The sequence below is a fragment of the Pan troglodytes genome, chromosome 13, assembly GCF_028858775.2.
Source record: "Pan troglodytes isolate AG18354 chromosome 13, NHGRI_mPanTro3-v2.0_pri, whole genome shotgun sequence".
Taxonomy (NCBI): Eukaryota; Metazoa; Chordata; class Mammalia; order Primates; family Hominidae; genus Pan; species Pan troglodytes.
In genome coordinates this window covers 99,708,601-99,735,853 of record NC_072411.2, presented here as the reverse complement: position 1 = coordinate 99,735,853, position 27,253 = coordinate 99,708,601, and the positions used below count along the sequence as shown (strand labels likewise).

The following is a 27,253-nucleotide window of genomic DNA, read 5'->3' as shown; positions in this document are numbered from 1 at the left end:
AATCAGCGAGACTCCGTGGGCATAGGACCCTCTGAGCCAGGTGCGAGATATAATCTCGTGGTGCGCCGTTTTTTAAGCCCGTCGGAAAAGCGCAGTAGTGACCCGATTTTCCAGGTGCCGTCCATCACCCCTTTCTTTGACTCAGAAAGGGAACTCCCTGACCCCTTGCGCTTCCCAAGTGAGGCAATGCCTCGCCCTGCTTCAGCTCGCGCAAGGTGCACGCACCCACTGACCTGCGCCCACTGTCTGGCACTCCCTAGTGAGATGAACCTGGTACCTCAGATGGAAATGCAGAAATCACCGGTCTTCTGCGTCGCTCACGCTGGGAGCTGTAGACCGGAGCTGTTCCTATTCGGCCATCTTGGCTCCTCCCCTGGACAGCGTTCTAAATAGCCTCCTGCCAAAAATACTATTCCCCTTTTAAAAACAAGTTTTTAAGACCCACCTAATAGAAGGAAATGTTGTAACTCGTAATCTGTGCTGACCCATCCCTCATTTTATTTACTCAACATTTATACTGTAACACTAGACTAGAGATTGTCTAATATAGATTCTAAGCTCTCAGCGAGCAGGTTTTCCTGAGTTCTGGAGCCCTCCTAATTGCTAGCCTCTCACTTTGTAACATTCTGATTTAATTGGTACCAAGGTTCTGCAAATATTTAGTGAATGTTGATTGATGGTCTGTACTCATCTGTTCTAACTTATCTTTTTTTTTCCATTCAGTCTTCCTGATCTATATTTTCTCTTTACTTAACAGACAGTGTGGAGCATTCATTATTAAGACAATTGGGCAGCTCTAGTCCAGCTCAACTGATTTCTTGTCCAATGATCCTTGCGTGGCCGAGATCCAGCTTCAACGAACCAGCTAGAAGCTGCCCGTTGTGAAACTTAGTGTTAGTTAATACCTCACCATACTCAGTTATTCCACTATAAGCTGTCTAAATTTGATGAAATTTGCTTTTTCAGCTGTTCTACAAAATTATTTAGGTAGATGTGGCATGTTGGTTTTTTATGTGCTAACCTAACTGTAATGACCTTTTCTACAACATGTTTTATCCATTCCATAAATAATAACCACATTGGGAATAGTGAGGTGTCTTTTATTTTCTCTGCTTTGTGTTATTTTTTCTTATCAAACAATTAGATGTTATGTTTCATATTATTTGATATTTCTTTTCATATTTAGGATAAGAATCATTTTTAATTATAATACTTTTAATACTTTCATATATTTTACAACAGTATACTATTTAATATTAATGACAATTCTATTTTTGCTTTGCTGTCATTTAATATGCTTTTGTCTAATTTTTAATTCATTTATTACTGTTACTCCTTATTTAATTTTGCATCTGCCATGGTTTTCAGAATCTGAATAGTATTTATACTTCTTTTTTATAACATTTTCCAAATATTAGAAATACCATCAACATGATCAGTATTCTTGCCTTTTCATGTAATTTGACTATATTAAATTTTTTCTCCAGTGTTTGAGACAATATTGAAATCTTCCTATAACATAATTTATTTGGTATCAAATTTTATAAAATATGGATCCACCTTTGGAATTTTGATAAAAGAAGGGTTCATCTCTGACATGATCCCATAACACTGACTGAAATTCCACCAAATTACTGTTCTTTGAATGCTTTAATCCTTAAAACTTTTCTTCTGATATGCAACCAATATATTCAATTATATATGTGATTAATTTTTAAAAGGACAATTGTTTTCATAAAATGCAAAACTATTTTTTACACCAAAGGAAAATTTTAGATTCTGATTCTAAATCCGATTTTTACTATAAAATTGGAAAATAGATGGGAGGGGTGTCATTCATTGTTCAAAAGGTACAGAACAAATCATAGGGGTTTTTAATCTCTAAAATTTCTGCAGTAGTACAGGAAATATTCCTCTTTACATTCATTTGCAGTTCTTTCACTGACCTCCTAATTTTAGGTGGAGGGGGCAGGGGGAGCCATAAAAGTTGGTATTACCCTAATAAATCTATCTCTTTCCTCCCGTGTTTCAACCCCAAATGTATTCCATGCTTAGCAGCAGCAGCAGAAATAGTAGGATATAGATCACAAAGGTTTTTCTGGTGAGTCAAATAGGGTGTTTTCTTTTGAAACTGTAATGAATATGTTTGCCAGTCAAATGGCTTCATGAGAACAGTAGAACCTTATGAATGTATACTAGCATACAAGGATCTCAAATACATTAATTATTCTCAGTTTTAGGAATGTAAATAGATTAAGTCCCACAATGAAATTTCAGAAGTTTTTGTTCTGTAAGTAAAAAATTACTAACCACTGATGTTCAAGATTTTCTTTTAATAGCACTATCCTTGAGAACCAAAAAGTTTATGTTTTGATTTTCAAATGTTAAACAAGATGCTAAACAAATCCTGGACTGTTAATAAAAATTAATGATGTATTATTGGATAAGGAATTTTAATGATAATTGATACCCAAGTGTGTTTCTTCCACAACTATATAGATTATATGCATACACATATATACATGTTTATATGCATATATACACACACATATATAATTTATACATATGCACTTTCTTAGAATTTAGCTTTATTTTGAGAAGCTACTAAAAATTTTGGGAGTTTGACAATCTGAATAAATGGAGGATATCATACAGCCTTCTTCATGGCCTAGCTTAATAGCCCAAACATGTTACTTTTTTTTTTTTTTTTTTTTTAAGAGACTGTCTTGCTCTGGGGCCCAGGTTGGAATGCAGTTATGCGATCATGGCTCACTGTGACCTCAAACTCCTGGGCTTAAGCCATCCTTTCACCTCAGCCTCCCTAGTAGCTAGGATTACAGGCATGCACCACCACACCCAGCTAATTTTTTATTTTTTGTAGAGACAGGGTCTTACTAGGTTCCCCAAGCTGGTCTCAAACTCCTGGGCTCAAGTGATCTTCCTACTTTGGCCATCCAAAGTGCTGAGATTACAGGCGGGAGCCATTGTACCCAGCCCCACACATGTTACTTCTAAAAACAGATAGATTGAGAGACAAAAATTCTCCTTACATATACTAAGTAAAGCCCATTTTATTTATTTCTATTTTGTAGTATATCTCTGATAATTTTGAAAATTAAGGTTTTACTTAGGACCCATTTTGAAAGGCCAATCTGAAGAAATTATCTGAAATTCACTGGGTGTTAGAATAAAATGGATAATACAGATATTAGCACATGTACCAAAATCACAAGGTAATAACTTTGCAGCCTGTTTTCCAAAAATCTCTAATACAATCAGAGATAGATGGTAACATGTCAAAAGATAAAGCATCTTGGGAAATTAGGCTTTAACTTCCTCTGTCAGCTGATTTCAGAAGGATGGCTTGGAAAGAGGTACGATTTAGTTTAAAACAGATTGCTTTATAAATTTCCACCGACAAGAACAGTACAATTATTTTCAAACAAATTTATACATGATAACCCCCATATGTAGGAGTGTGTTTCCTAGATTTATGCTACACTTAACTATAAAATAATAATTTGGGGGTCACACATAAAAATTATTTGTATCTTTCCCAGAAATTGCACTTCAATAGAATTAAAATACAGAATCAAAGGACTTTAGGAGGGCATCCAATACAACTTCAATATCATGCTTCAACATGCTCTTTGTTACTGGAATAAATTGTTGGCCTCTAGATCTATAGTTTGACTCCAGTTTATCCTGAAATCCCTATAGACTTAAAAGTGGCAAAGAGGAAAATTTTACCCAAAGAATGAATGTAAGTAATATTCATAATTGGTGCGGTTTCTTTCAACTCTATTCAGTGTTTTTATCCCTGTGCATAAGTCCTTAAAAATATCGCATCGGCTTTGTCCTTACATGTTGAATACTACTCTCTGATTAGCAACCACAGTGGCTGCTGTTTGTTGGACTTACTCTTCCCTTTGAAATACAGGAGTGTGAGAAGTGACCTCTCTATACTTTGAGACCAAGGCCCCTCACTTCCTCCCCTGCTAAGAGTCTTCTCACTTCAGAAGATAAGCAACAGTTGATGGTTGGTCATCAGAGAAAATTTTGGGGACCTAGATCCTCACACTTCTTGGGATGTACCCATAAGATTCCAGTATACCGTTAGGTCTGAAGAGAGAATGTCTAAGAAGAAAGTTCTTTGATTAGACTCCTACTTTTTTCTTCTCCATTTCTTCCTGCATGAGATGGTGAAGATAAAAACACATCTCTAAGAGTTTTTATTTCCTGGGAAAAAAATATCATTTTAAAAATATCATTTTGTGTTGTTATTTTGTTTTATGAGTCAGGTTTCTTTCCAGAGGTATAAAGCCTTCAAAGTAACTGCCCCTAATGTCTTAATATTTATTTTCTCCCTTTACTAACCACTGACAAGTTTTGTGGCATTCTCTCTATACCTTTGTCTTTGATAGGTTTTATTCCTTTAAAAAGTATTTGTGAAGGCTGGGTCTATCATATAATCTATGCGTTATCTCAGTAAAGTATTTTCTCCATCAAATGGGACCTGTGGTATTTACATTAATAGTGGCTTTACTTTCACTCATGAAGCATTTGAAATAAAAACATTTCTAAGTTCATCCTTCAATATCTCATAGTATTTGAATTGCAGATGCCCATTGGGGTACAATTGCTCATGTCATCATTCTGTTCTTTTAATTAATCAAATGGTATATAATCATCTGAAACCTGAGGCTTTGTGATAATCTATAGTGAAGTCCTTTTATAGAAATATCTTGGTGATTAGAGCTTTTATGTAACTATATTATATATTATATATATACACAAATATATATGTATGCATACATGTATAGATATAAAGAAGTATAACAGAAAACATATGTTAATTAGAACAGACAATATTATTGTAATATTACTTATTAACAAGTAGTGTGGCACCTATTCTACGTGTCTGGACTGGGAATCGGAGGCTACAGACAGGTTCTAATTTTTTAACCGGTGAGTTTTTGCAGTTTTATCTAACAGCTATCATTCCATCCCTTTGTAGAAGGTATCAAAAAAGCAACTGATAAATCCCATCTAATTAATGGATCAAAATTCTGTGGACTTATTTCTAGTTTGGGGGGAACTGACCAACATCTGATTTTTGAGAAATATAAAAGTCTGAATTCCTTGTTAAGATTTAGTTCTTGGCCAGGCACAGTGGCTCACATCTGTAATTCCAGCACTTTGGGAGGCCTAGGCGGGTGGATCACGAGGTCAGGAGATCGAGACCATCCCGGCCAACATGGTGAAACCCCATCTCTACTAAAATACAAAAAACTAGCCAGGTGTGGTGGTGCACGCCTGTAGTTCCAGCTACTCAAGAGGCTGAGGTAGGGGAATGGCTTGAAGCCGGGAGGCAGAGATTGCAGTGAGCCGAGATCACACCACTGCACTCCAGCCTGGTGACAGAGCAAGATTCCGTCTCAAAAACAAAAACAAAATAAAAAGATTTAGTTCTTCGTGCATCAAATGTTTAACTGGTGGTTTCCTACAGAACTGGAGTATATGTATTTGTTTGTAGTGGTAGTCTAAAGCATTATTTATTTTTTTCCCCTATCCCCCAGTGAATAAATGACTTTGTTATCTTAGTAACCATATTAAAAACAGCAATAGAGAATTCAGGACATCTTTTCACATCACCTTCAGTGCACACAGGCTCCCTTAGCCCCACTGTGCCATGTGAATATTATGGTTATGCCATGATATGGGAAAAGTTTAGAAAGCTGAAGAAAAGATAATGTGTTTGTTTTTTTGATGGGACTTTTTGAAGTTAAACACTTTTTTTAAAGATTCAAACTTTGATTTGGGATATAAACCTAACACTGTACAACTCATTTAATCCATTCACTTGCTTCATGAAAATTACTTTCTAAATCACTGTCACCTTTGCTTAAATTTTGTATATCCATTACAGAGAATTCAGCTTTCCCTATTCTCTTCTAAATGATGAATTATTTGGAGAAACATCCAGAATTCATCCTAAATGTCATTTCTTCATATAAATCATCCAGTTGGTCTTTCCTTATTAAACATCCTTCAAACCAAACATCTTCATACATGCTAGCTAAAGGTAAGTAACAGTACAGTTTTTACTGACATGATTTAATCTCGGGTCATGCAGTTTCAAAAGAAATCTCATCTTTATTATTTAAATAAAGTACAATTCGTTCCATTAAAGTAAGACAGACTGCCTGTCTTACTTTACGGTCTGCCTGAATAGGGTCATGTGTAGTAACATAACTACATCTTTTCTTAGAACTGATTACATCCTTAGACACATGCCAAGTTCCACTGTAATTATTAGTTTAACCTTCTCTGAAACAACATTATATGGACTCAGAATTAGGAGTCCTTGTTCTCCAACACATATTTCCTCTTGAATCTCACCCCCACCTGCATTGATGAGCAGCAGACTTGATTTTTATTATCTTTACAGAAATCAAGGTGATTCACCTATAGACGAGGTCCTCTGATGTTTCATCAGTCATATCAAATTCTGCACTAACTTCTGCTCCTTGTAATAGTCAGACAGTTCTTGACTTTGCTGATCTCTGCTCAGAGATCTTATATGGGGTAATCATCTACTTATCATCCAAATATGAATACTTGAGACAGAAAGGGGGCACCAAAAAGAATTAAAATTACATATTTTTTGAAATATGTCTTTATTGGCCAAAAAGAAGTTTGCCATATTAATAAGCCTATAAAATCATTCTATTCAAAAACCGTTTTTCAAAACTAAAATTCTAGTAATACAGTAAGCGTAAGCCTCGACTGTCTCAGGGAAATTGGAATATAGCTAACCCTATTAATATATTACACAATAAATGTAACATTAAATCAGGATCAAAAAGTATGGCCTAAAAAGGGATTAAGCTATAGGGCCTAGGCCTGGACTGCTTTATTACTTTAACCCTTGAAGCTTTATGGTTTCCAGTTTAGCCAGTGAGTGATACAGCTATATAAACAGATTGACTTATGTTTAGATATAAACATATTTTCCTATGTTATAAATATGAAACCATAGAATTATATAATTTAAGGACTCAAATAAATCCCAGAGATCCTATTATCCCTTACTTCATATATGAAGAAACAGAGTCTATAACTATGGAATAGTCTTAAGATACTAGTCTTGAAATTTTGGTCACTTAACCTGTGTTCACTGTTCTACAGAAAAGCTTTGCTTAAATCATTGAAGATTGTTCAAAGTCCACGATAATATTCCAAGTAAAAATGGTATTAACTTTGTTGATGATGTGCTATAAAGTCCTGCTTAAAATATCACATTTTTTCTGACTATATTATTTCAAAACAAGAGTAATACCTTATATTTATATATTTATATTTATATAGCACCTTACAATGTACAAGCACTTCACATGCATTATCTCATTTTATCCACTCAATATTTTTGTGAGATAATCAGGCACTTTTTTATGAGAGAAGTGAAGCTCAGAAAGGTTAAGAGAATTTCCCAAGGTGACATTACTATTAAGTGTTAGAACTCAGAACTTTTTTTTGCTAATAAATGGTCACCTGTAAGGAAGCAAGTGATTTCTGGGGAGTGGAGGCGGGAGGAGGGTAGGAGGAGTGAGAGGGAAGTTCCTTAACACAATGCTTTTCAAAAATAATTTTTGTCCCACCCAAGAGTTATGGACCGTCTTTCATTGAATCACCAAAATTAACTCAAATAAATATCTATTCTAATCCCTTTAGCATCTGGGAATCTGAATCAGAAAAATATTTCACTTCTAAAAAAAAGAAACAAATTGTGATAAACATAAAACTGTTTAATCATGCTTTTATCAAGTAACCTAAATATGAACCAGTTTTCTAACCAAAATAGTGGAAATAAATTACCCCAGAATTTAATTTTCTTTAAAAGCGTTGTGCAAGTCAGCATTCTGGGAAATATAAGAAGGAACACAGCATGAGAAGAAAGAACTTCTAAGGTATCCCAGAAAAACTTTAATCCCTGCTATAGCAAAAGATACCTAGAGGCTGTGCCATGTCCTCTTTGTATATTGGGAACATGGCACATTTCCACTGCTTATGAAAGAATAAAGTTCACCAAAAATAAATGTTATTTTTCTTCTTTCTTCCTTTCAATTTTTCTTGCTAATTGCCACAATGTAGGCATGTATCAGTCTTAGTACAGGCCCTCCATGTAGAATTTGCTATTTTGGAAGAGGGTTATTCTAGTTTAGTTTTCCTTTTTACATCCTAATGACAGGTACCAGACTTTTTATACTGGTAAAACTTGGATGTGTCTCTAAGGTAAATGGGTCATTATCATAATTGTCCACTGAAGTATTTTTAGCTCAAAAATTATAACAGTGCCTAAGGTTAAATATAGTCTGATGTCATTGGAGTGAATTTTTTTCACAACACTGATTTCAATAAACCACCTTTAACTTATTATTAAAATACATCATAAATGTGTTTCTTTCCTAGTTGGAAGACTATTTTATAACTTCACAAGTGATAATTGTGCATTTACACAGAAAGCTTATTCATATTGCTTTAAGATACTTGATAAGAATAAACTCTGTGTAATTGCACAATTTAAAACACTTGACCCTAGAGTTATCTAGGTCTTATATGCCATGAGAAATTATCCATTGTTTTTATTACTTACTCCTGATACTTACCTATTCCAGCAGTGGCAAATTGGTTGTTGATAGACATGCTCAATGTTTTGGTAAGTCAGCAGAGTGGCCTACGTTCCCAAATCATGGAAATTACAATATATAATCAAACATACCTCTTTACAAAAATTTTGCCTTTTACCTTAGAATCTTTAGCTCATTTCCCTTAACTATATAAGTCCCTAGTTAAGTTTTTGGAAAAACTAACAGAACACTTAGTATTAAATTTCTGTTATTAGATGCAGGCCAGGCAGTTGATTTGGCCTAAGTGCTACTTCAAAAGTTGTGTTCATCTTTATGAAGTTAACCCCACCTCCTTGATGCTTGCATTCTTCTTCAATCACAACTCAAATCACTTAAAGCAGGCAGGGAAAATTACAAGATTTTTAGGTAAAAGGATTTGGTTACATCTTGACTCCTGAAGTAAGCATTTATTCATTATGGATGCCTTAACTGAAATTTCCTATTCTCAGTTTCTTGAGCAAAACAATATCTCAAAGGATCGTTATGTTCAGCAGTGGATCGAATAAAAATCATTTGTTGGGACACAGAGTCTATTCATTGCATGTTTTAACAGGATGCTACTCTATTAACATGAAGTAGTATATTAATAATTCTCTGATTTTCTCTGGATAGTTGCTTTATTACCTATCGGATCTCATCTTAATTTTGTATATCATAGTTCATAAATCTTTTTTCAACAAATCTTTACCAAAGTTCAGGGATGATACAAAGAAAGCATAACCTAATAATTTAGAAATACCATTGGATGTGGCCTCAGATCCCTTGAAGTGAGTCTCTTTTTATAGCCCTAGAATGCCTCCTTGTCCAGCAGCAGGTTATGAGGTCACCTACTTTTTCTAGTGGGAATTTCCTAAAACACACCTTCTCTCTGCAGAATCCAGGCCCAGTTAATCTGATTTTTTTAATCTTTCCCAAGTAATTATAAAATTAGAGCCATTTAAAATGCATTAAACCTTAATTTTCTTTAAATCTCTTAATAGGAACCAAGGTTACATTCTGTGAGAAGCTTTTCTCAGCCTTTGTCTAGGTTTGAAACCTTGATATTCTCAAAGCCCACATCTTCATCCTAGAAAAGATTTCAGAGCAGAGGATTCAATTCTTACTCCACCTTCCTCTGCTGATTCTGTTAAGCAGAATCTTGGATAACTATTTTGTCCAATAATAAAAAACAACTAGCCCCATATGTGATCTGGTAACATATATGAGGGTTTGGATGTGCTTAAGGTTAAATGTTTTTGTTTTTAAGAGAATTAAAGAAATCTTAGTAACCAGAACATTGGAGATGCAGGATAAACTAAATGTTTCCTTTATTCATTCACACACTCAAGTAACATAGACTTATAATCTGTAACAAATAGAACAAAGGTTACACCTATAAGACAACAAAAATCTTGAGTTTGAAAAATTTAGTTATTATCTGGCTATTTTGTCAACATGATAATTTCATATACAACCACGTACAAACATCTTTGGTGTTTAGATTTTTCCATTTTATTCCAGCTGTTCCATATTTGTAGACATAACCATGGCATGTACAGAATATGTGTAGCAACAGGCCATTTGTATAATATAGTACAGTCAAAAAAAAAAAAACACTATCTTGCTAGGGAGATATGTCAAGTAGATTCTAGTTTCCACATTATTTTGATTTTACTGTATTTAACTTTGTATATATTTTACATGTATTAAATGTTTTGATGAAACATTTCAGACTCTAAGTTTATATTAGAAATGTTGGCAAACATTAGTATCTATAAAATATAATCTGTATATATATAAAATATCCAGAAATCTGTCATATTTTTATTTTATAGCAATTACAATGGCCAAAGTTTACACTATTCTTAAATATACTTAATGATTATCTGGATTATCTCCATATTTATTTTTGGCCCTCTTTTGCCATCCATACGTGAAGTATAAAGATCCTTATTCCTTATGGCATCTTTTGTTTTTGTTTTTGTTTTTTTTTTTTTGAGACGGAGTCTGGCTGTGTAGCCCAGGCCGGAGTGCAAGGGCGCAATCTCGGCTCACTGCAAGCTCCACCTCCCAGGTTCGTTCACGCCCTTCTCCTGCCTCAGCCTCCCGAGTAGCTGGGACTACAGGCGCCCGCCACTACTCCCGGCTAATTTTTTGTATTTTTAGTAGTGACGGGGTTTCAGCGTGTTAGCCAGGATGGTCCCGACCTCCTGACCTCGTGATCCGCCCACCTGGTCTCCCAAAATGCTGGGATTACAGGCGTTGAGCCACCGCGCATATTTCACCTTTTAAATACAAAGAAGCTATGATTGCGTGCTTTTACAGAATTAGAGAAGCTTTTTACAATTAACAAATGCCACTCTAACTAGAACATTTTAAAATTAAATATTTGCCACAGTAACTTTTCTTTAAATATTGCCTGTTTAATATATATCCCAACTTTCTTGTCTAAAAACATTATACTCCTTTTAGAGAAGATTAGATTAATAAAACAATAAAAAGTTACATAAATAAGCAATATTTACATTGACTACATGAAAATTTATTCTGGCCTTTAATAAAATTCGATTGCACAATACGAGGAAATACTAGGATTTTACTATTTTAATTTCACATCCATTCTAAGATCTAAAGTTGATTTGTACTTCTGTTGGGCAAGAATAAGAATTATATACAAAAAATCTTCTCATAATATTAGGAAGATAACCCAATAATAACTTCAGGTGATTTTATTTTACCTTGTCATAAAAGATAATGTACTAATGTTTCTGAGCTCAAATATTTAGATTAAGGAATAAAATGTAATGGCATAGTTATATTAAAGAATATTTTGGCACACCCTAAGTCCACTCCAACTATTTAATTTTTTTTCCTGCAGTTTTTTTGTTCTGTTTTGGTTTTTTCTTTTGTTTTGTTGTGATGTGAAGTCTCAGCCTTGTCCCCCAGGCTGGCTTGCAATGCCGCCATCTTGGCTCACTGCAACCTCTGCCTCCCGGGTTCAAGCAGTTCTCCTACCTCTGCCTCCCAGGTTCAAGCAATTCTCCTGCCTCAGCCTCCCGAGTAGCTAGGATTACAGGCGCCTGCCACCACGCCCGGCTAATTTTGTATTTTTAATAGAGACAGGGTTTCACCATGTTGGCAAGGCTGGTCTCAAACTCCTCATCTCAGGTGATCCACCCACCTCAGCCTCCCAAAGTGCTGGGATTACAGGCCTGAGTTCTGCAGTTATTTTTATTTATTTTTTATTTTTTTAATTTATTTTTATTTATTTATTTATTTTTTTTTTGAGACTGAGTCCCGCTCTGTTGCACAGGCTGGAGTGCAGTGGTGCCATCTCGGCTCACTGCAAGCTCCAACTCCCGGGTTCATGCCATTCTCCTGCCTCAGCCTCCCGAGTAGCTGGGACTACAGGCGCCCGCCACCAGGCCCAGCTAATTTTTTTGTATTTTTAGTAGAGACGGGGTTTCACCGTGTTAGCCAGGATGGTCTCTACCTCCTGACCTCGTGATCCACCTGCCTCGGCCTCCCAAAGTGCTAGGATTACAGACATGAGCCACCGCGCCCAGCCAGTTATTTTTAAAGTAACATGCTGTGTAGAACAAGCCCAGTAGAGTGTTATTAGAGCCCTAGTCAAAATATCGTGAAACAATCTATTTCATATTCAGCTTGTCTGATGTTTTCAGCATACATGTTAATCCTATATTTATTATTCAGGCTTATTCAAGTGTACAACAAGGCATTTTTGTTCCACACCATCTGTAAATTTTAAGAGTCTGAGAGTCATTGTATATTAGTTCAAGAAAGATTGATATCGAAGTGTTTTTCTTAGCTAATTTATTTTAGGCAATTGGCTCTTTACCAAAATGTATTGATGTGCTTCCACATTACTTTCGTTCAGTTCTACAAATATTATATATTACTTTATTTCTCACTCCAAACTATAAAGTACAGAAGAACAGAGATGGTAGGAAAATTTATTAATGTATTCCCCACAAAAAACTTACTCTGCTTAAATTGTGATATTTGGCTCTTATTTTGTAATATAACATATCCATGATAGCAAAAATACCTTTAATAACTACAAAAGATCAATGCTTTAACTTTTAATTATCAACATCATTTTTATAAATCATGGTATAAAAATGAATGAAGATACCGAGACTAAACTTTCATCTTTAACCTCATACAGCTGTGAAACAACACAATGATAGTATATAAACGTTTCATTACTATAAAAAGTATTGCCTAAAAAGCATACCTTTTTTTCCTTTGATGTTTTGGAGAAAACATCTAAAGGATGATAATTTTAAAGTATTCATTAACAATTTGAGATGATTTTAATACAATGTGTATTAATTGCTAATCACACTCAGGATCTTTGCTTTTAACATGTCTAATTTTGATACCAAAATAAAGCTACACAATATTCATTTATATATTTGTAGCAACACATAAAAGAAATTTCCTAAAATCCTTATTAGTATCTGAACTATTACGCATAGTATTTTAAAAGATACTAATACGTGTAAATTTTTCCTGCCCTGTATAGGTACCCACATACTGACTTCAGTTAACATGTTAGCACTATTTTATTCAGGCTATTTCCAACTGTCTGTGAGAATAGCTTTCAATTAAAGTAACATATTTAATATCCTAATGTTGTCTATCTCCTTATGTCTAAGGAAAAATGAACATAAATGCAGCAACAATCCTGTTTACCAAATAGATTTTCATGCTTATGCCCTAGCTGTTTAGACAATTTGTTTAAAACTCTTGAGCTCAGACTCACCTACCTACCTTCACATACTGAATATTTAAACATCTGCCTCAACCAACTTACCAAGGATGAGTTTCGATAACTTGGTTTAACTTGGGTAGTCCCCTTCTCTCTACTCTGTGTTAAGCAATAAGATTTCACTATTTCTCCTATGTTTTTCTAACTGATATCATACTGATTTCAATTTTTACAATAGCTACACAGTTATACATTTATATTGGTTTTATGCCCCAGTGCTGATAGCTCCACTTTTAGATCATCTCCATGGATTATGGAAAAAGAAAGAAGTGCTACATATTCTCCTTAAGCTAAAAAACTAATTTTAGGACATCAGTTACAACCAAAAGTTTTATTTAAAATTTGTTATGAATTAACTACCTTCTAGAGGCTGATTTTTATGTACATAACATTTAAATAAGAAAAAACTTACTATTTTGAGGACTATTATTATTGTTTGTAGTAGGTCAAACAATATCACAATGAATGTTAAAAATATTTCCTTTATAGCCAAGCCAAAAAATACTTTTTTCAACTCTTAAAATGGCACGAAAATGCAATCATCAGCGTTCATGCAATTAACCATATATATTTTCAAAAATTTGCTTATGTTAGTACTTATAATTTTATTCTATAAATCAATAGGCTTCTCACACATTTTAACTTGATATAATGTTCCAGTAATTACTTATAAAATCAAACAGAACTCAGTACTGTTTTGCTTTTTATATAAAATATAGGATGTTTCTGTAAAATAAATTTTATAGAAATTTAAATGTAAAAAATTAATGCAGTAACTTCAATTTACCAAAATTGAAGGCTCTTTACGAAAGCCTTTATAAGCCGGGAGCGGTGGCTCACACCTGTAATCCCAGCACTTTGGGAGGCCTTTCTTACCTTACGAGGTCAGGAGTTCAAGACCAGCCTGGCCAAGATGGTGAAACCCCCGTCTCTACTAAAAATACAAAAATTAGCCAGGCACGGTGGCAGGTGGCTATAATCCCAGCTACTCAGGAGGCTGAGGCAGGAGAATTGCTTGAACTCGGGGGACAGAGGTTGCAGTGAGCCGAGATCACGCCACTGCACTCCAGCCTAGGCGGCAGAGTGAGACTTCACCTCAAAAAAAAAAAAAGAGAAAGCCTTTATAAATTCCTTAAGTGAGTTTTAAAGGTAATCTAAAATATGCTACCCAGGACATTTTGTATGATCTATCAATCTGATTCTGTCAAAAAGTCGTAACCTGCCATACCAAAAACTGAAAAAGCACCCATCATGCTTTGCTGTGGGACTATACTGCTTGCATTTAGACAGAATCCTGAAAAAAATTATTTAAACATGGAATAAAAATATAGGTCTTCCTGGCCTTCCAAGTTAGCAAGAACTTTAATGCCTTTTGATATTTTTTAAATACATTTTCGATGATAGCTAAGAGACCTATATAAAAATAAGATTCAACACATTTCTTCAAAGACACATCATGTCCAACAAAATAGCTACACTTCAGAAAAAATGTAAAATACAGCATTGTGTATTCATTATGCAATTCATAGTAAAGTCTCTTAGTTTGGGGGTATAAGAGCTTATCTCAACTGTGATATGAGGTGTTTAATTTACCAGGAATTATCCAATCTGTGGCATTTTAGCTAACAGGGTGGTATTTGCTTTGGTAATAACCACTGTCAAGGATATTTAATCTGGTTTCTGCAGGCTTGTTAGGAAAGATATAAGAATACAGTAATAAATGTTCGATAAATTCATAGAACTTAAATTGTTAATAAATGGATGTCATATTAATAAGTTCATTTGCATTAAAACTGTATGTATGAAAAAGTTTCAGTGTTTGTGGCCTCTAATAAAATTATCTGGCTTTGTCACTATAATAGTTAATTCAAATAAAACTTTTGAATGTTGATGTTTTCATGTTCAGAGATAAATGTATATTTAAATAATTAGTAAAATATTAAAAAATACTTAGATTCATGAATTTATGACTATATACTTTCACTTAGAGAACTGCTAGATTCTAGAAATTGGAACATCATTCTAAAATTAAGAAACAAAATAAGAAAACAAGGACAAACAAAAATAGGGACTATACAGTTATTTAAAATTTTAACAATTTGCACAGCACACATAAGCAGGTTTAGGATATAAAAGAAAATACTAAAAGCAAAAGTGAAATATACCATATTTCATGATAAAGGTAAGTATATTTTTCTGAATTTCTATTTTGGCACTCATCAGTTTCATAATCTGGCTATCAACAAACAGATTCCTCATCTTGAAACACTAACTGATCTATTTCAGTTCAAGGTTCTTATTTGGACTTTTCATCTTCAGATCTTTAAATCTCATTATACTACTTCCTCTTCCCCACAATACTTAAAACAATGCCCTCAGTATATACATATTGACTGATTGTGGTGTTGGTACTAAAGGTGGTGCTAAGGCTTTGGCATTAACACAGGATTGAGTCCCAGGCTCTCCTGTTTTACAAGCTGTATAACGCTAGCCAAGTTGCTTAATCTCTGTACCTCCGTTTCTCATTAGCCCATTTATACCTAGAGTTCCATTATTGGAACGCCAAGCATGTGGGGGTTATTTTATATCCTGCTCAAGGTCTTCGCCAAGGTCTGATTGCAAAAATTCAAAAAATTGCAACCTCAGGCATAAATGGGTTAAACACAAGAAGAGTACCTTAAGGCGCTGAATACCTCAAGGGAAAAATAAATGAGAGAACACAAATAAGGAAAACAGAACTGTTGGTTCTCTCCCCTCAACTTATTACTGAACTAACAGAAAATTTGGCAAAATTATGGCCATGTGATTCCCCGCTTTTAGTAACCCAGAGAGGACTTACTGAATAGGTATATTTGGCTGACAGTTATATTCAAAAAGCAAGCTGTTATTTTCATACAGGTATAGATGGAAAAAGACAAAGTTTTAGAGTCACGAAACCTTGACTGCCGTAATTTTTTTTTCCTACATTTAGCAGTGATGATACACTTAGTAGTAAGCATTAAAGACTGAAATGCTAATGTCTAGTATGAGTTGTTATACTTTTACCCTGTGGGCCTTTTTTTTTTTTAGAGACTTGAACATTTCTTGTAATTTTCAATCTTAGCTTTTTACATTTTGAGGCTATGTGGTTAGGTCATACAAGTTTATAATTGTAACTTGGTGCATTACTCCTTTTATATTAAATTCCACCTTTTTAGTAATGGTTTCCCCCTAGTATAGATTATGTAATATTAATATTGCTACACCAGCTTTCTTTTGGTTAATATATGCCTAGTGTTTCTTCGTATGTCTTAGTTTCTTCTATGTTTAAGTATATCCCTTTTAACTACATATATTGCTTTTTAAATTTAATTTTGAATAGTTTTGTCTTTTGACAGAAGACTCATGAAGTTTTATTTTATTACAATTACTGACATATTTGTATTTATTTCTGCCTTTATTTTGGGCTTTCTATTTACAATATTTTTCCTTTTTCTTTGCCTCTTTTTTCTCCTACCTGTCTTCTATTGCATTGTTCCTTCCTGGCTTCTGTTGGATTGTTTTCTTTCACTTCTCTTTTCATCTGGCTTGAAAGAAATACATTCCATTTGTATTATTTTGTGATTAATCTAAGATGTATACCATGTTTATTAACTTTATATTTTTATTATCTATAGCTTTTTAACCAATAGAAGCTTCTAGACTGGTTTCAAAGGAAGCCAAACTACTGAAGCTATTTTATTTAATGTGTTCCAAAAATATACAATCAGGAAAAAATGTGTAATTGGTCATATCTTTATGGAATGTATTAAAAGAATAATATGATACCAACCTATAACAATCATTATCTAGTTTTTGAAGCTTCATCATCATGTTAAATCCCATAAACAATTGATTCTCAACTAATGAGGGGTACATGTACAAGGCATGGCCTTAATAGCAGTAGCACAGAGGTGTTAGTACCATTTCTCCCACATCATAATCTAAGAAAGGCATCCTCCATTTCCATAGTTATTCCTGGGTCTGTCCCTTCAGCTTCCCCAGTGAGTCAGGCCCTCTGCAGATGTTTCATCCAGAAGTGACTCAAGGGCAGGGCTCATCTCTCCTTGGAGCTATAATTTTCTTCTTGCAGATGGCACACTTGGTTTCCTGAAACATCTTGACATCTCACCATCCTGTTCTTAAGTGAGGAGCAGTGGACTTTAAAATCCATGGTGAGCAAACTGTGCCATTAGCTAAGGGGGTACAATTCAGCTCAAGGCCAAGGATGAAACATATGTACTATGCCTTGCTTACCTTGGTGAACATCCAAGTATGGCTGAACCTCCCAAGTGGTACTCATCAGAAGAGGCATGGTAGAGGATATATTATTTCTAGTTGTCGGGGCCATAGGAAGATCTTGTTGGTGTGTAGTTCCTTCTAGTTCCCTTCCCTCATCGTGAAAAGTGGAAATTAATGTGATACAATCCTAAACAAACTATTTAAATATGGCCAACTGTTTCCTGCTAGGTAGTTCCTTTAATTCAGAGGATCTATTCTGGATAACCCAAGACTACCTACTAAAGAGAAGCAGCTAATTTCACCTCTAAATTGGTTAGTCCCTTCCCCTCTGCTCAAAGTAGTTATTGGTGACATAGGAAGGAAGTTTAACCAGGGCTTCTCCTGTCCTGTCTCCAGAAAGAATAAGATACTCTTCCTAAAAGGTTAAAATTCCCATTAACCTTAATTAACTTGGTTGTTAACTGTTATTAACCTCCAAATTTGGTGTGTTCCTCTTGATAAGAGTTAACCAATCCTCTTCAAACTTCCTGCAAGAGGAAGGGGCAGAGTGAGTTTTGTTGTGCTGAAATAACATATATTATACTATCTTAGTTTTCCAAGAGACTCAACGGCTTTCTTCTAGAATCTGTCAATATGTCTACATATTGACAATAATATGTATAATATTACACATATTATTATACATATAATATAATACATATTATATAATATGTATAATATATATACATATTATATTATATTATAATACATATTATACATATGTATAATATGTATATATAATAATACATATTATATTATATATGTATCATATAATACATATTATTATTATACATATAATAATATGTATAATAATAATAATCTGTCAATAATCTGTCAATATGTCTACACCCTTTTAGGTCCATTGATATTCACTTTCTGACAAAAGACAAGGCAAGGACCCACCAGCACTCCAGGTCTCACTTCATGATGATGTCATCCTCATTGAGGGCTCACAACCTGACCAACTACTGGTTTCACTTCAGTTTTGACATTTCCCAGAGCTAAAGAGCTAAGTCCCAATCACAGGTACAACCACCTTGGGGGGTGGGGGGAAGGGGGAAGACCAGTGTCCCAGGGCCCATGTTCCAGCCTAGGCCCTTCTTAAGTACTCTGACATCAACTTCATATTCAATTTATTGGGCTCTTCATAGACCCTACAAAGTCCACAGATTCTTAAGAGAAATAATGAGGTCTACATGCAGAATAAACTGAGGTTTCAATAAAATCAGAGATTATATCTATTTCTTGTGCTCCTTCTTATAGCCATAGGTCTTCTGTCTAATCTATGAGTTCACTTGTGAAACAGCCCTCCAGTATATAATGGGGCAACTTAAAATGTGCATTGCCCACTTCTCACATGACTTCACAGAGAGGATTATAGTCTGCTGAGTGAGTTGACGTCTTTTTATTACTCTCCTAATGTGACATCCATGAATACCTGATCTAGGCAGTGGTCTATCACCTCCTGCAACACTGCTTCCAGGAACACACCAAAATGAATATTTGAGGACTTCAAGGATAGTATTTGGAAGACAGTTACTTTCTGGCGAAGGAATCCAGAAAATGCCAGATAAAAGTATTAACAGTGCTAGAGTAGGGAATTCTACAAGTGTATCATTTTCTACCAGAAGTGGTTAGGATGCCCCCTCTTGGAAGTACATCCCCTTCAGTTTTCACGTATTCTCCATTTGCTATTCTTAAACTTCTGGACCAACTCAAACACATCACTAATTATTCAAAGAATATTTGCTGTATCTATTGTGCCTCCTATAGAGAATCCAACTGGTTCATCTTCAGGATCACCGCAGAAGTCAGATTCAACTTACCACACATTCCTCCATTTAAAATACCCTGTCTTTGGAAAGTCAGGCCTCTGCACCAAAGCTAAGCCATCATATCCCCTGTGACCTGCACGTACACATCCAGATGGTCGGTTCCTGCCTTAACTGATGACATTCCACCACAAAAGAAGTGAAAATGGGCTGTTCCTGCCTTAACTGATGATATTACCTTGTGAAATTCCTTTTCCTGGCTCATCCTGGTTCAAAAGCTCCCCCACTGAGCACCTTGTGACCCCCACCCCTGCCGCCAGAGAACAACCCCCTTTGACTGTAATTTTCCTTTACCTACCCAAATCCTATAAAACGGCCCCACCCCATCTCCCTTCGCTGACTCTCTTTTCCGACTCAGCCCGCCTGCACCCAGGTGATTAAAAAGCTTTATTGCTCACACAAAAATAAATAAATAAATAAATAAACAAAATAAAATATCCTGTCTTTCTAATAATTACGCCCTGTCCTATCTGGTTCCCCTATGTTCTTGTGTCCTCCAGTATCACAAATATCCAGGTAGCCAGCTAAGTGCCTGCACAAATGACAGACTGCACTAAAAGAACTCCATTGACACCCTCCAGCAAGCAAAGGTCGATTGTATTGACCAGCACTAGGCTATAGGAAAGATCATTCAAGTAGAAGACACTGTCTCCATCCATGGTAGGAACTGTAACACTGCTATAAGAGCACTTCAAAGGCAGAGGTTATCATCTCACTGGTTTTCAAATATGTTTTCCTTCATCCACGTAAATACATATTATCTTTTTCCACTCTCTGCTCTATCCACCTGTAGGAGATATTACACTCCTACATCCTATGCCCCAGTAGTCTGTGCTAATAACCCCAGCAGTTAACTTGAACATGTCATGTGGAAAGCCCAGACTTATGAATAAGAAGGGTCTGAAGGGACATTTGTGGAAACAGTCCTTCCACCTTTAGAATACCTTCAAGCATTCTCTTCTAAGCAATATTCCAGCAACCAAAAATTCCTCATTTCGCTGATTAATAAACAGAAACTGGAACTGAATGGTGGCACCTAGAATAAATCCAGGGGAACTACCAGTACAATAGTTTAATTCATTGTGGGCCCTCTCTACTTGCTACCATACTTAGAATGTATATTCCAAGGCAAGTTCTCATTTTGAACTTTGGCCCAGCTGTCTAATCACCTATGAGACATAACTGGCTTACTATGTTGTAGTCACTGTATAAATTGCTAACATCTTCTCTGTGATGTTCTCTTATGGAGCCTTAGAGAGATTCCTAAATCCAGTTTGAGATTCCTGAAGCATTGGTCAGTTCCTCCTTTCACCATCACCTTCAACGAATGCAACAGAACAGATCTGAATAAGGTACTTACAAACTTTTAAACTTTAATAACTTAAGTTAAAAGAGCAAAAGAAATAATCAGTTAAAATTACCTGAAAGTTGTGTATTAACATTTATAGTAACTATTACACAATTTCTATATTGTATTAAAGATCCTGATTGACCAAAAGAAATCATGAGGTAAATTATGCACATGGATAACAAAATTAAGACTATAAGAAATATAAAGAAAACATTGCCCTTTTGAACTATTTACAAATTTTTAAATCATACCTGTAACCTAATGTTACTAAAGTTTAAAATTTTTAACATACCAAGTGCCTCAAGAGTTTTATAATTTATTATATAAACAACTTGATACATTTACTTATTCACTTATTAAACATTTAGCAGAGTAAATGTCATTTTTCAGTAGTCTGAAAAAGAACGAGGATTCTGATAAGTTTGGGGGGGTTTTTTGCTTTCCATTAAAACAATAGTGGTTGCAAAGCTATCCCTTAAGAAAAGCAATAAAAATGTAAAGATCTGCAAAATTAGAAAGCAGAAAACTCATTTATTCTAAATATTCCGAATCCTCAATCTTTAGTAAGTAAATGTGTGAGATTAGAGCCATCTACCGGTTGAAGTGTGATGTTACACAACCCAACTGTTGGACTATTAACAAAGCAGGGAGACTTAGTTGTAGGAATTTAAATGGGGATACACATGGGCAAAAATCACCTGGTCTAGGACACTGGTTCAAGGGTTTAATAAAATACTCTCTTTTTATCAGGAAACCCAACATGTGTAACAAAGTAGGATCCCCCTGTAAAACCACCAGTAAGGGGCCTCCAACCCTGACCCTCAAAGAAAGGAGTCACTAATTAGCCTGAGAAGCAGAGGCCAGGCCAATGAAAAACCAGCCACGAGAGGTAGTTTGGGCAAATAACTGTGGTTTGGAAGGAGGCACAAAGAAGGAACAGCATTAGCAACACTGTCTCTTACCCATCTTTCCCCTGAAGACATCTTAGACACACAATGCACAAAGGACAGTGATCAATGGTCACAGAGAAATGAAGAATAGGAGCAGGCACCTGAAAGGCTACAAACCTCTTTTCACAGGGACACAGCTTATGTGCTCATTTGATTCCACACTTAAGAAAATACTAGTATAACTTTCCTGAAAATAAAAAATAAAAAAATAACACATTTGCTTTTTTACCACAAGCCGGTAAGAACTGAGTTTCTAGGTCCGGTGGGCTTTCACCAGCCAAGTCCTGGACTGGTCTAGTCTTGGAAACAAAAGCCCAGTTTCAGGTCCCAGCCTCCTCCCTTCAAAAGGGCATGGATGTCCATAGAATCGAGGCAAGAAATAGAGCTCTCCAAGACTCCTCTCTGAGGCAGAGACCCCCAGCCTGGACAGCAGCTTGTCAGCTAGGCTTGGGGTGACAGGCTGCAGCAAAGTCCCAAAGACTCGCAAACATTCCAAGGCCACATGAAGCACAGTACCCAGCCAGGGAGCATCCACTGGGCTCTCCCAGTTCAGCTTCCATGGTGCATGCCTTTGGACAAAACCATTAGTTTGCCGGACACAGCTGGACACGGCCTCCAGAGCCTTATATATCTGAAAGTTATCATAGTGGTCTGCTACCTGCTTTGGCAAAGTGGCCACTGCGCTCACCAGAGCATAATCCTCTGCCTGAGCACGAACTGACGGCCCCACCAACCCTGGCTCACTAGGGAAGCAGGTAGTGCAGAAGGCTGGGTAGGTCTCAGAAGGATTTATTCTTTTGGCAGTGCATCGGTTCAAGAGACCTCCCAAGGCATCTGCCAGCTCGGAGTTCAGCAACTTAACCACCTTTTCATCATAGTAGTCACAGTCCCAGTTGGGGACGCCCTGCCGAAGAAGAAAGTAGCGGAAGCCATCCACGGTATAGCGGTTAAGGCAAGTCCTAGGATCCACCACGTTGCCCAAGCTCTTGGACATCTTTTGGCCACAGACTGTCCAGTGGGAATGGACATAGATGCGCTGTGGCGGGCTCATGCCGGCCCCTAACAGGAAGGCAGGCCAATAGATGGCATGGAATTTGAGAATGTCCTTACCTATGATATGAGAGGTGGCCGGCCACCAAGATTTGAACTCAGCATTTGGGTAGCCAATTACAGTGAGGTAGTTGACCAGGGCATCCAGCCATACATAGATGGTCTGCGAATCATCCCCGGGCACCGGAATGCCCCAGTGCAAGTGGCTACTTCTGCGAGACACGGACAGGTCGGGCAGCTCCTCGTCCAGCCACTGAAGAACTACGTGATGAAATGGTTCGGGGGTGATCGCCTGAGGGTTGCCCCGCAGCCACCGCTGGAGTGGCTTCCGGAACTGGGAAAGCCTGAAAATGTAGTTTTCTTCCTTGGTCCAGGAGACTGGATGCCCGCTCTCGAGAGATACAGGAAACGAATCCCCCGATGGGCCCGGCTGCTGGGTGACCTTGGCCTCAGGCAGGAAGCACTCGTCGGAAGCGCAATACCAACCTTCATAGACGCCCTTGTAGAGCAGACCGCGGGACTTAAGCACCCCCCAGAAGTGCTGCACAGCCACCCGGTGCCGGGCCTCCGTGGTGCGGATGAAATCTGTGCAGGAGATACCGGCCTCCTGGAAAAGCTGCTGGAACTGCTCAGAGACTCGGTCGCACAGCTCGGTCGGGGCCAGGCCCGCGGTAGCTGCTGCCTGCTGAATCTTCAGCCCGTGCTCGTCGGTACCAGTGGAGAATCGCGTGGCGGCCGTGCTGGGACCTCGGAGGCGACGGTGGCGGCATAGGGCGTCCGCCAGTAGTGCCGAGTACAGGTGCCCGATGTGCGGCGCCGCGTTCACGTAGAAAATGGGTGTAGTGAAGTAGGTGCGCGCATCACAAGCATCATCGCCGGCACTGAGGGAGCCCGAACTGTAGTAGCGTGGGCCGAAGTCCTCCAGGAGAGACAGCCTACTAGCCCCCGTGCGTCCTAGCAACCGGAAGACGGACGTTCGCAGCATGGTGCAGACCGGCCGCAAGCGGAGGCGGCGGCGTTCTGACAGCACGTGTGAGAGGCGCATGCGCAGCCCGGTCGCGCCGCAGCTTCCGGCCGGAAAGCCAATGAAACGCGGCCCCGAGCGCCGGCCCTCACCGCCCTCCCCGCCCGGACCCGCCCCGCCCGCGCCTGCGCCGTCCGCACGCCGAAAGCCGCGGCGCCAGAGGCCGCCAAGGGACGGCGGCTTGCCAGAAAAACAACTCAGAGTTGCCGGGTTTAGGAGAGGCTATGAAAGAAGACGAACCTCTTTGCCTTCGTATAACATACTGTGTTTCCTGCTTTGGATTGTAATTTTATATTTATGAATCTGTTTCCCCCTCTAGGCTGAGCTGCTTGTAGGCAAGAGTTTTATATTCAGCCGTTTGTCTAAACCCCGTCCGTGGCTGGCATACTGCAAGACAGAGTATGGCTCTGCACATGCCCTGTCGATATCTAAAATGTCACCTAAATTTTATCTCAGAGCCTAAATCAATCTGTAAGGGAGGGAGAGAGAAAAAAGATGAAAAATCATTACCTACAGCATTTTGAGAGAAGGATACGAACTGAGAATGGAAGAGAAGTCTTTAAACAGTTTTTGTTGAATCAACAAAAGTAGATTTGTGATCTGCCAAGTTCTTGCCAAAGTTTATTGAGATCCAGGAAAGTAGAGTGCAATATGCTGTCACTGTGCATATAAAGAATAATTTTCAAATTTATTTCTCAAAAAGTTAATTTTTTTAATGGTCTTGAAGTTCTTTTAAAATAGTGTTTCTCAAGTTTGCTTTTAGTAATGGAACCTTAGAATTTTTTTTAGGGGAGGAAACCTCAGGAGCCCAGAATTGAATTAATGTTAATCCCTAGTTCAAAACACACTCTCATCTTTGATCTTTTTTTTAAATTTAATTTAAGTAGCATATACATTTAATACTAAAATGGAGCAGCTATGAACCTACAACCCAATCTAAGAACTACAAGTGGTTTCAGAGTGTGGTCCCCAGAGCAGCAGAACTAGCAGCACCTGGAACTTCGTTCATATGTATATTCTTAGGCCCCATCCCCCACCTACTGAACCAGAAAACTCTGAGGGTAGGGCCCAGTAATTTAGATTTTAAGGTGATTCTGATGCACATTAAAGTTTGAGAAACACTGAACTAGAAAATTACCAGTGATTTAGATCTGTGTGCTCCTTTTCTTCTCGTACTGTCCTCCCTGAGGTAGTCATTGTCCTGAATTTTGTTCTTGCACATTTGTGTTATCACATACATAGTATGTCTAAGTAACATTGTTTAATTTTGCTTGCATTTAAATATTCTAAAAAGGATATAATACTACATGTAGTCTTCAACTTGCCTTTTTATTCAACATTTTGTTGCTGTATTAATCCATGTTGTTGCATGTAACTGCATTCATATGTTCTTAATACATGTTGCATGTAATTCATTCATTTTGACTGCTGTATAATAACCTTTGACTGAACACATGTGGTAACTTGGATCTGATTTCTGTAGTGATATGATGAAAGGTGGACCAATCAAATTCTGTATAAGAGATATAAAAAATAACTTTGGATACTCAGTTGATGTGCTCTTATTTAATCCAGCAGTTTAAGAATGACCTACAACCATCTGGTCTTCAACAAAGTTGATAAAAACAAGCAATGGGCAAAAGACTCCCTATTCAGTAAATGGTGCTTGGATAACTAGCTAGCCATATACAGATGAAACAGGACCCCCTTCCTATACCATATACAAAACTCAACTCAAAATGGATTAAAGACTTAAATGTAAAACCTAAAACTAAAAACCTTAGAAGGTAACCTAGGAAATACCATTCTGGACATAGGACCTGACAAAAATTTCATCATGAGGATGCCAAAAGCAATTGCAACAAAAACAAAAATTGACAAATGGGACCTAATTAAAGAGTTTCTGCACCACAAAATAAACTATCAACAGAGTAAGCAGACAGTCTACAGAATGGGAGAAAATATTTTCAAACTATGAATCCAAGAAAGGTCTAATATCCAGAATCTATAAGGAATTTTAAAAATCAATAAGCAAAAAACCTCATTAAAAAGGCAAAGGACATAAACAGACACTTCTCAAAAGAAGACAGACATGCGGCCAACAAGCATATAAAAAATGCTTAACATCACTCGTCATTACAGAAATGCAAATCAAAACCACATTTAGATACCATCTCACACCAGTCAGAATGAATATTATTAAAAAGTCAAAAAACAACAGATGCTGGCAAGGTTGCAGAGAAAAGCAACACATACACTGCTGGTGGGAATGTAAATTACTTCAGCCATTATAGAAAGCAGTTTGGTGATTTCTCAAAGAACACAAAGCATAATTATGATTTGACTCAGCAATCTCATTATTGAGTATATATCCAAAGGAATATAAATCATTCTACTGTAAAAAAAAACGCACTCCCATGTTTATTGCAGCACTGTTCACAATAGCAAAGACATGGAATCTTCCCTAAATGCCCATCAACAGTAGACTGAATAAAGAAAATGTGGTACATATACACCATGGAATACTATGCAACCATAAAAAAGAACAAGATCATGTTCTTTACAGCAGCATGGGTGGAGCTGGATGCCATTATCCTAAGTTAACCAACATAGGAACAGAAAGCCAACTATCATATGTTCTCACAAGTGGGAGCAAAACATTGAGTACATATGGACACAAAAAAGGAAACAGCAGACTCTGGGGCCTACTTGAGGGTGGAGGAAGGGAGGAGAGTGAGGACTGAAAAACCATCTATCGGGTACTATGCTTTTTACCTAGGTGGAGAAATAATCTGTACACCAAACTGCCGTGACACACAATTTACCTATATAACAAACAGGCACATGTACCCTGAACCTAATACAAGTTTTTTTTAAAATGGCAAGTGAACATAGGTAAAACTTAAAACTGGAAGGTATATATGGCACCCTCCAGAACTGGCAGATAAATGGAAGCTAAGTGTCTGAGAAACCAGGTTATCCAGAAATTCTTACTATTTTTTTTTCCTTTTCCATTGAAGTACTGCCTCAGCATACAAGTGTGCTATTTTTTCTCCCATTAAAAAAAAAAATTCTCAACCTCCATTACTGCACCATTTCTTTCCTTCCCTTTAGAGCAGAACTCCTTAAAGAAATGGCCGTTGATACACACTTCAGTGATTCAAGTTTTCACTCTTAGAAACAATACTACTATTAACACTGTCGTATATGCCTCCTGGTGCCTATATGCTGAAGTTTCTCTTGGATATATACATGGGAATGAAATTGCTGGATCATAGAGAGT

The 27,253-nt window shown here is 37.0% G+C and overlaps 2 protein-coding genes across 19 annotated transcripts in view; one reads left to right on the top strand and one right to left on the bottom strand.

Moving 5' to 3' along the window:
• BOLL (boule homolog, RNA binding protein) overlaps positions 1-20,043 on the top strand; it is a 77,173-nt gene extending 57,130 nt beyond the window's left edge. For 12 of the 17 annotated variants that reach the window (XM_009443929.5, XM_001169371.7, XM_063790642.1 and 9 more), the window contains one exon: positions 758-1,088. In XM_009443929.5, the coding sequence (XP_009442204.1) occupies positions 758-781 (24 nt within the window). In that variant the 3' untranslated portion in view covers positions 782-1,088. Of the gene's footprint in view, positions 1-757; positions 1,089-18,620 lie in introns of those variants that run through there. The other 5 variants (XM_054679196.2, XM_063790644.1, XR_010149827.1 and 2 more) reach the window with 4 other exon arrangements.
• On the bottom strand, positions 16,532-27,024 carry MARS2 (methionyl-tRNA synthetase 2, mitochondrial). 2 transcript variants are annotated; one of them, XM_063790639.1, is made up of 3 exons: positions 22,014-27,024; positions 20,787-20,913; positions 16,532-18,251 (listed from the first exon to the last, which is right to left on the bottom strand). In XM_063790639.1, the coding sequence occupies exon 1, from the start codon at positions 23,989-23,991 to the stop codon at positions 22,150-22,152; it is 1,842 nt and encodes a 613-aa protein (XP_063646709.1). In that variant the 5' UTR covers positions 23,992-27,024; the 3' UTR covers positions 16,532-18,251; positions 20,787-20,913; positions 22,014-22,149. The 2 variants fall into 2 exon arrangements, with proteins under 2 accessions (XP_063646709.1, XP_516010.3); XM_516010.7 differs by lacking the exon at positions 20,787-20,913 and having other exon boundaries at positions 16,943-18,251.
• Between the last annotated feature and the right edge of the window lie 229 nt (positions 27,025-27,253).

Coding starts and splice junctions, on each gene's coding strand:
- MARS2 (XM_063790639.1), bottom strand. CDS start 23,991: ATGCGCCTCTCACACGTGCTGTCAGAACGCCGCCGCCTCCGCTTGCGG.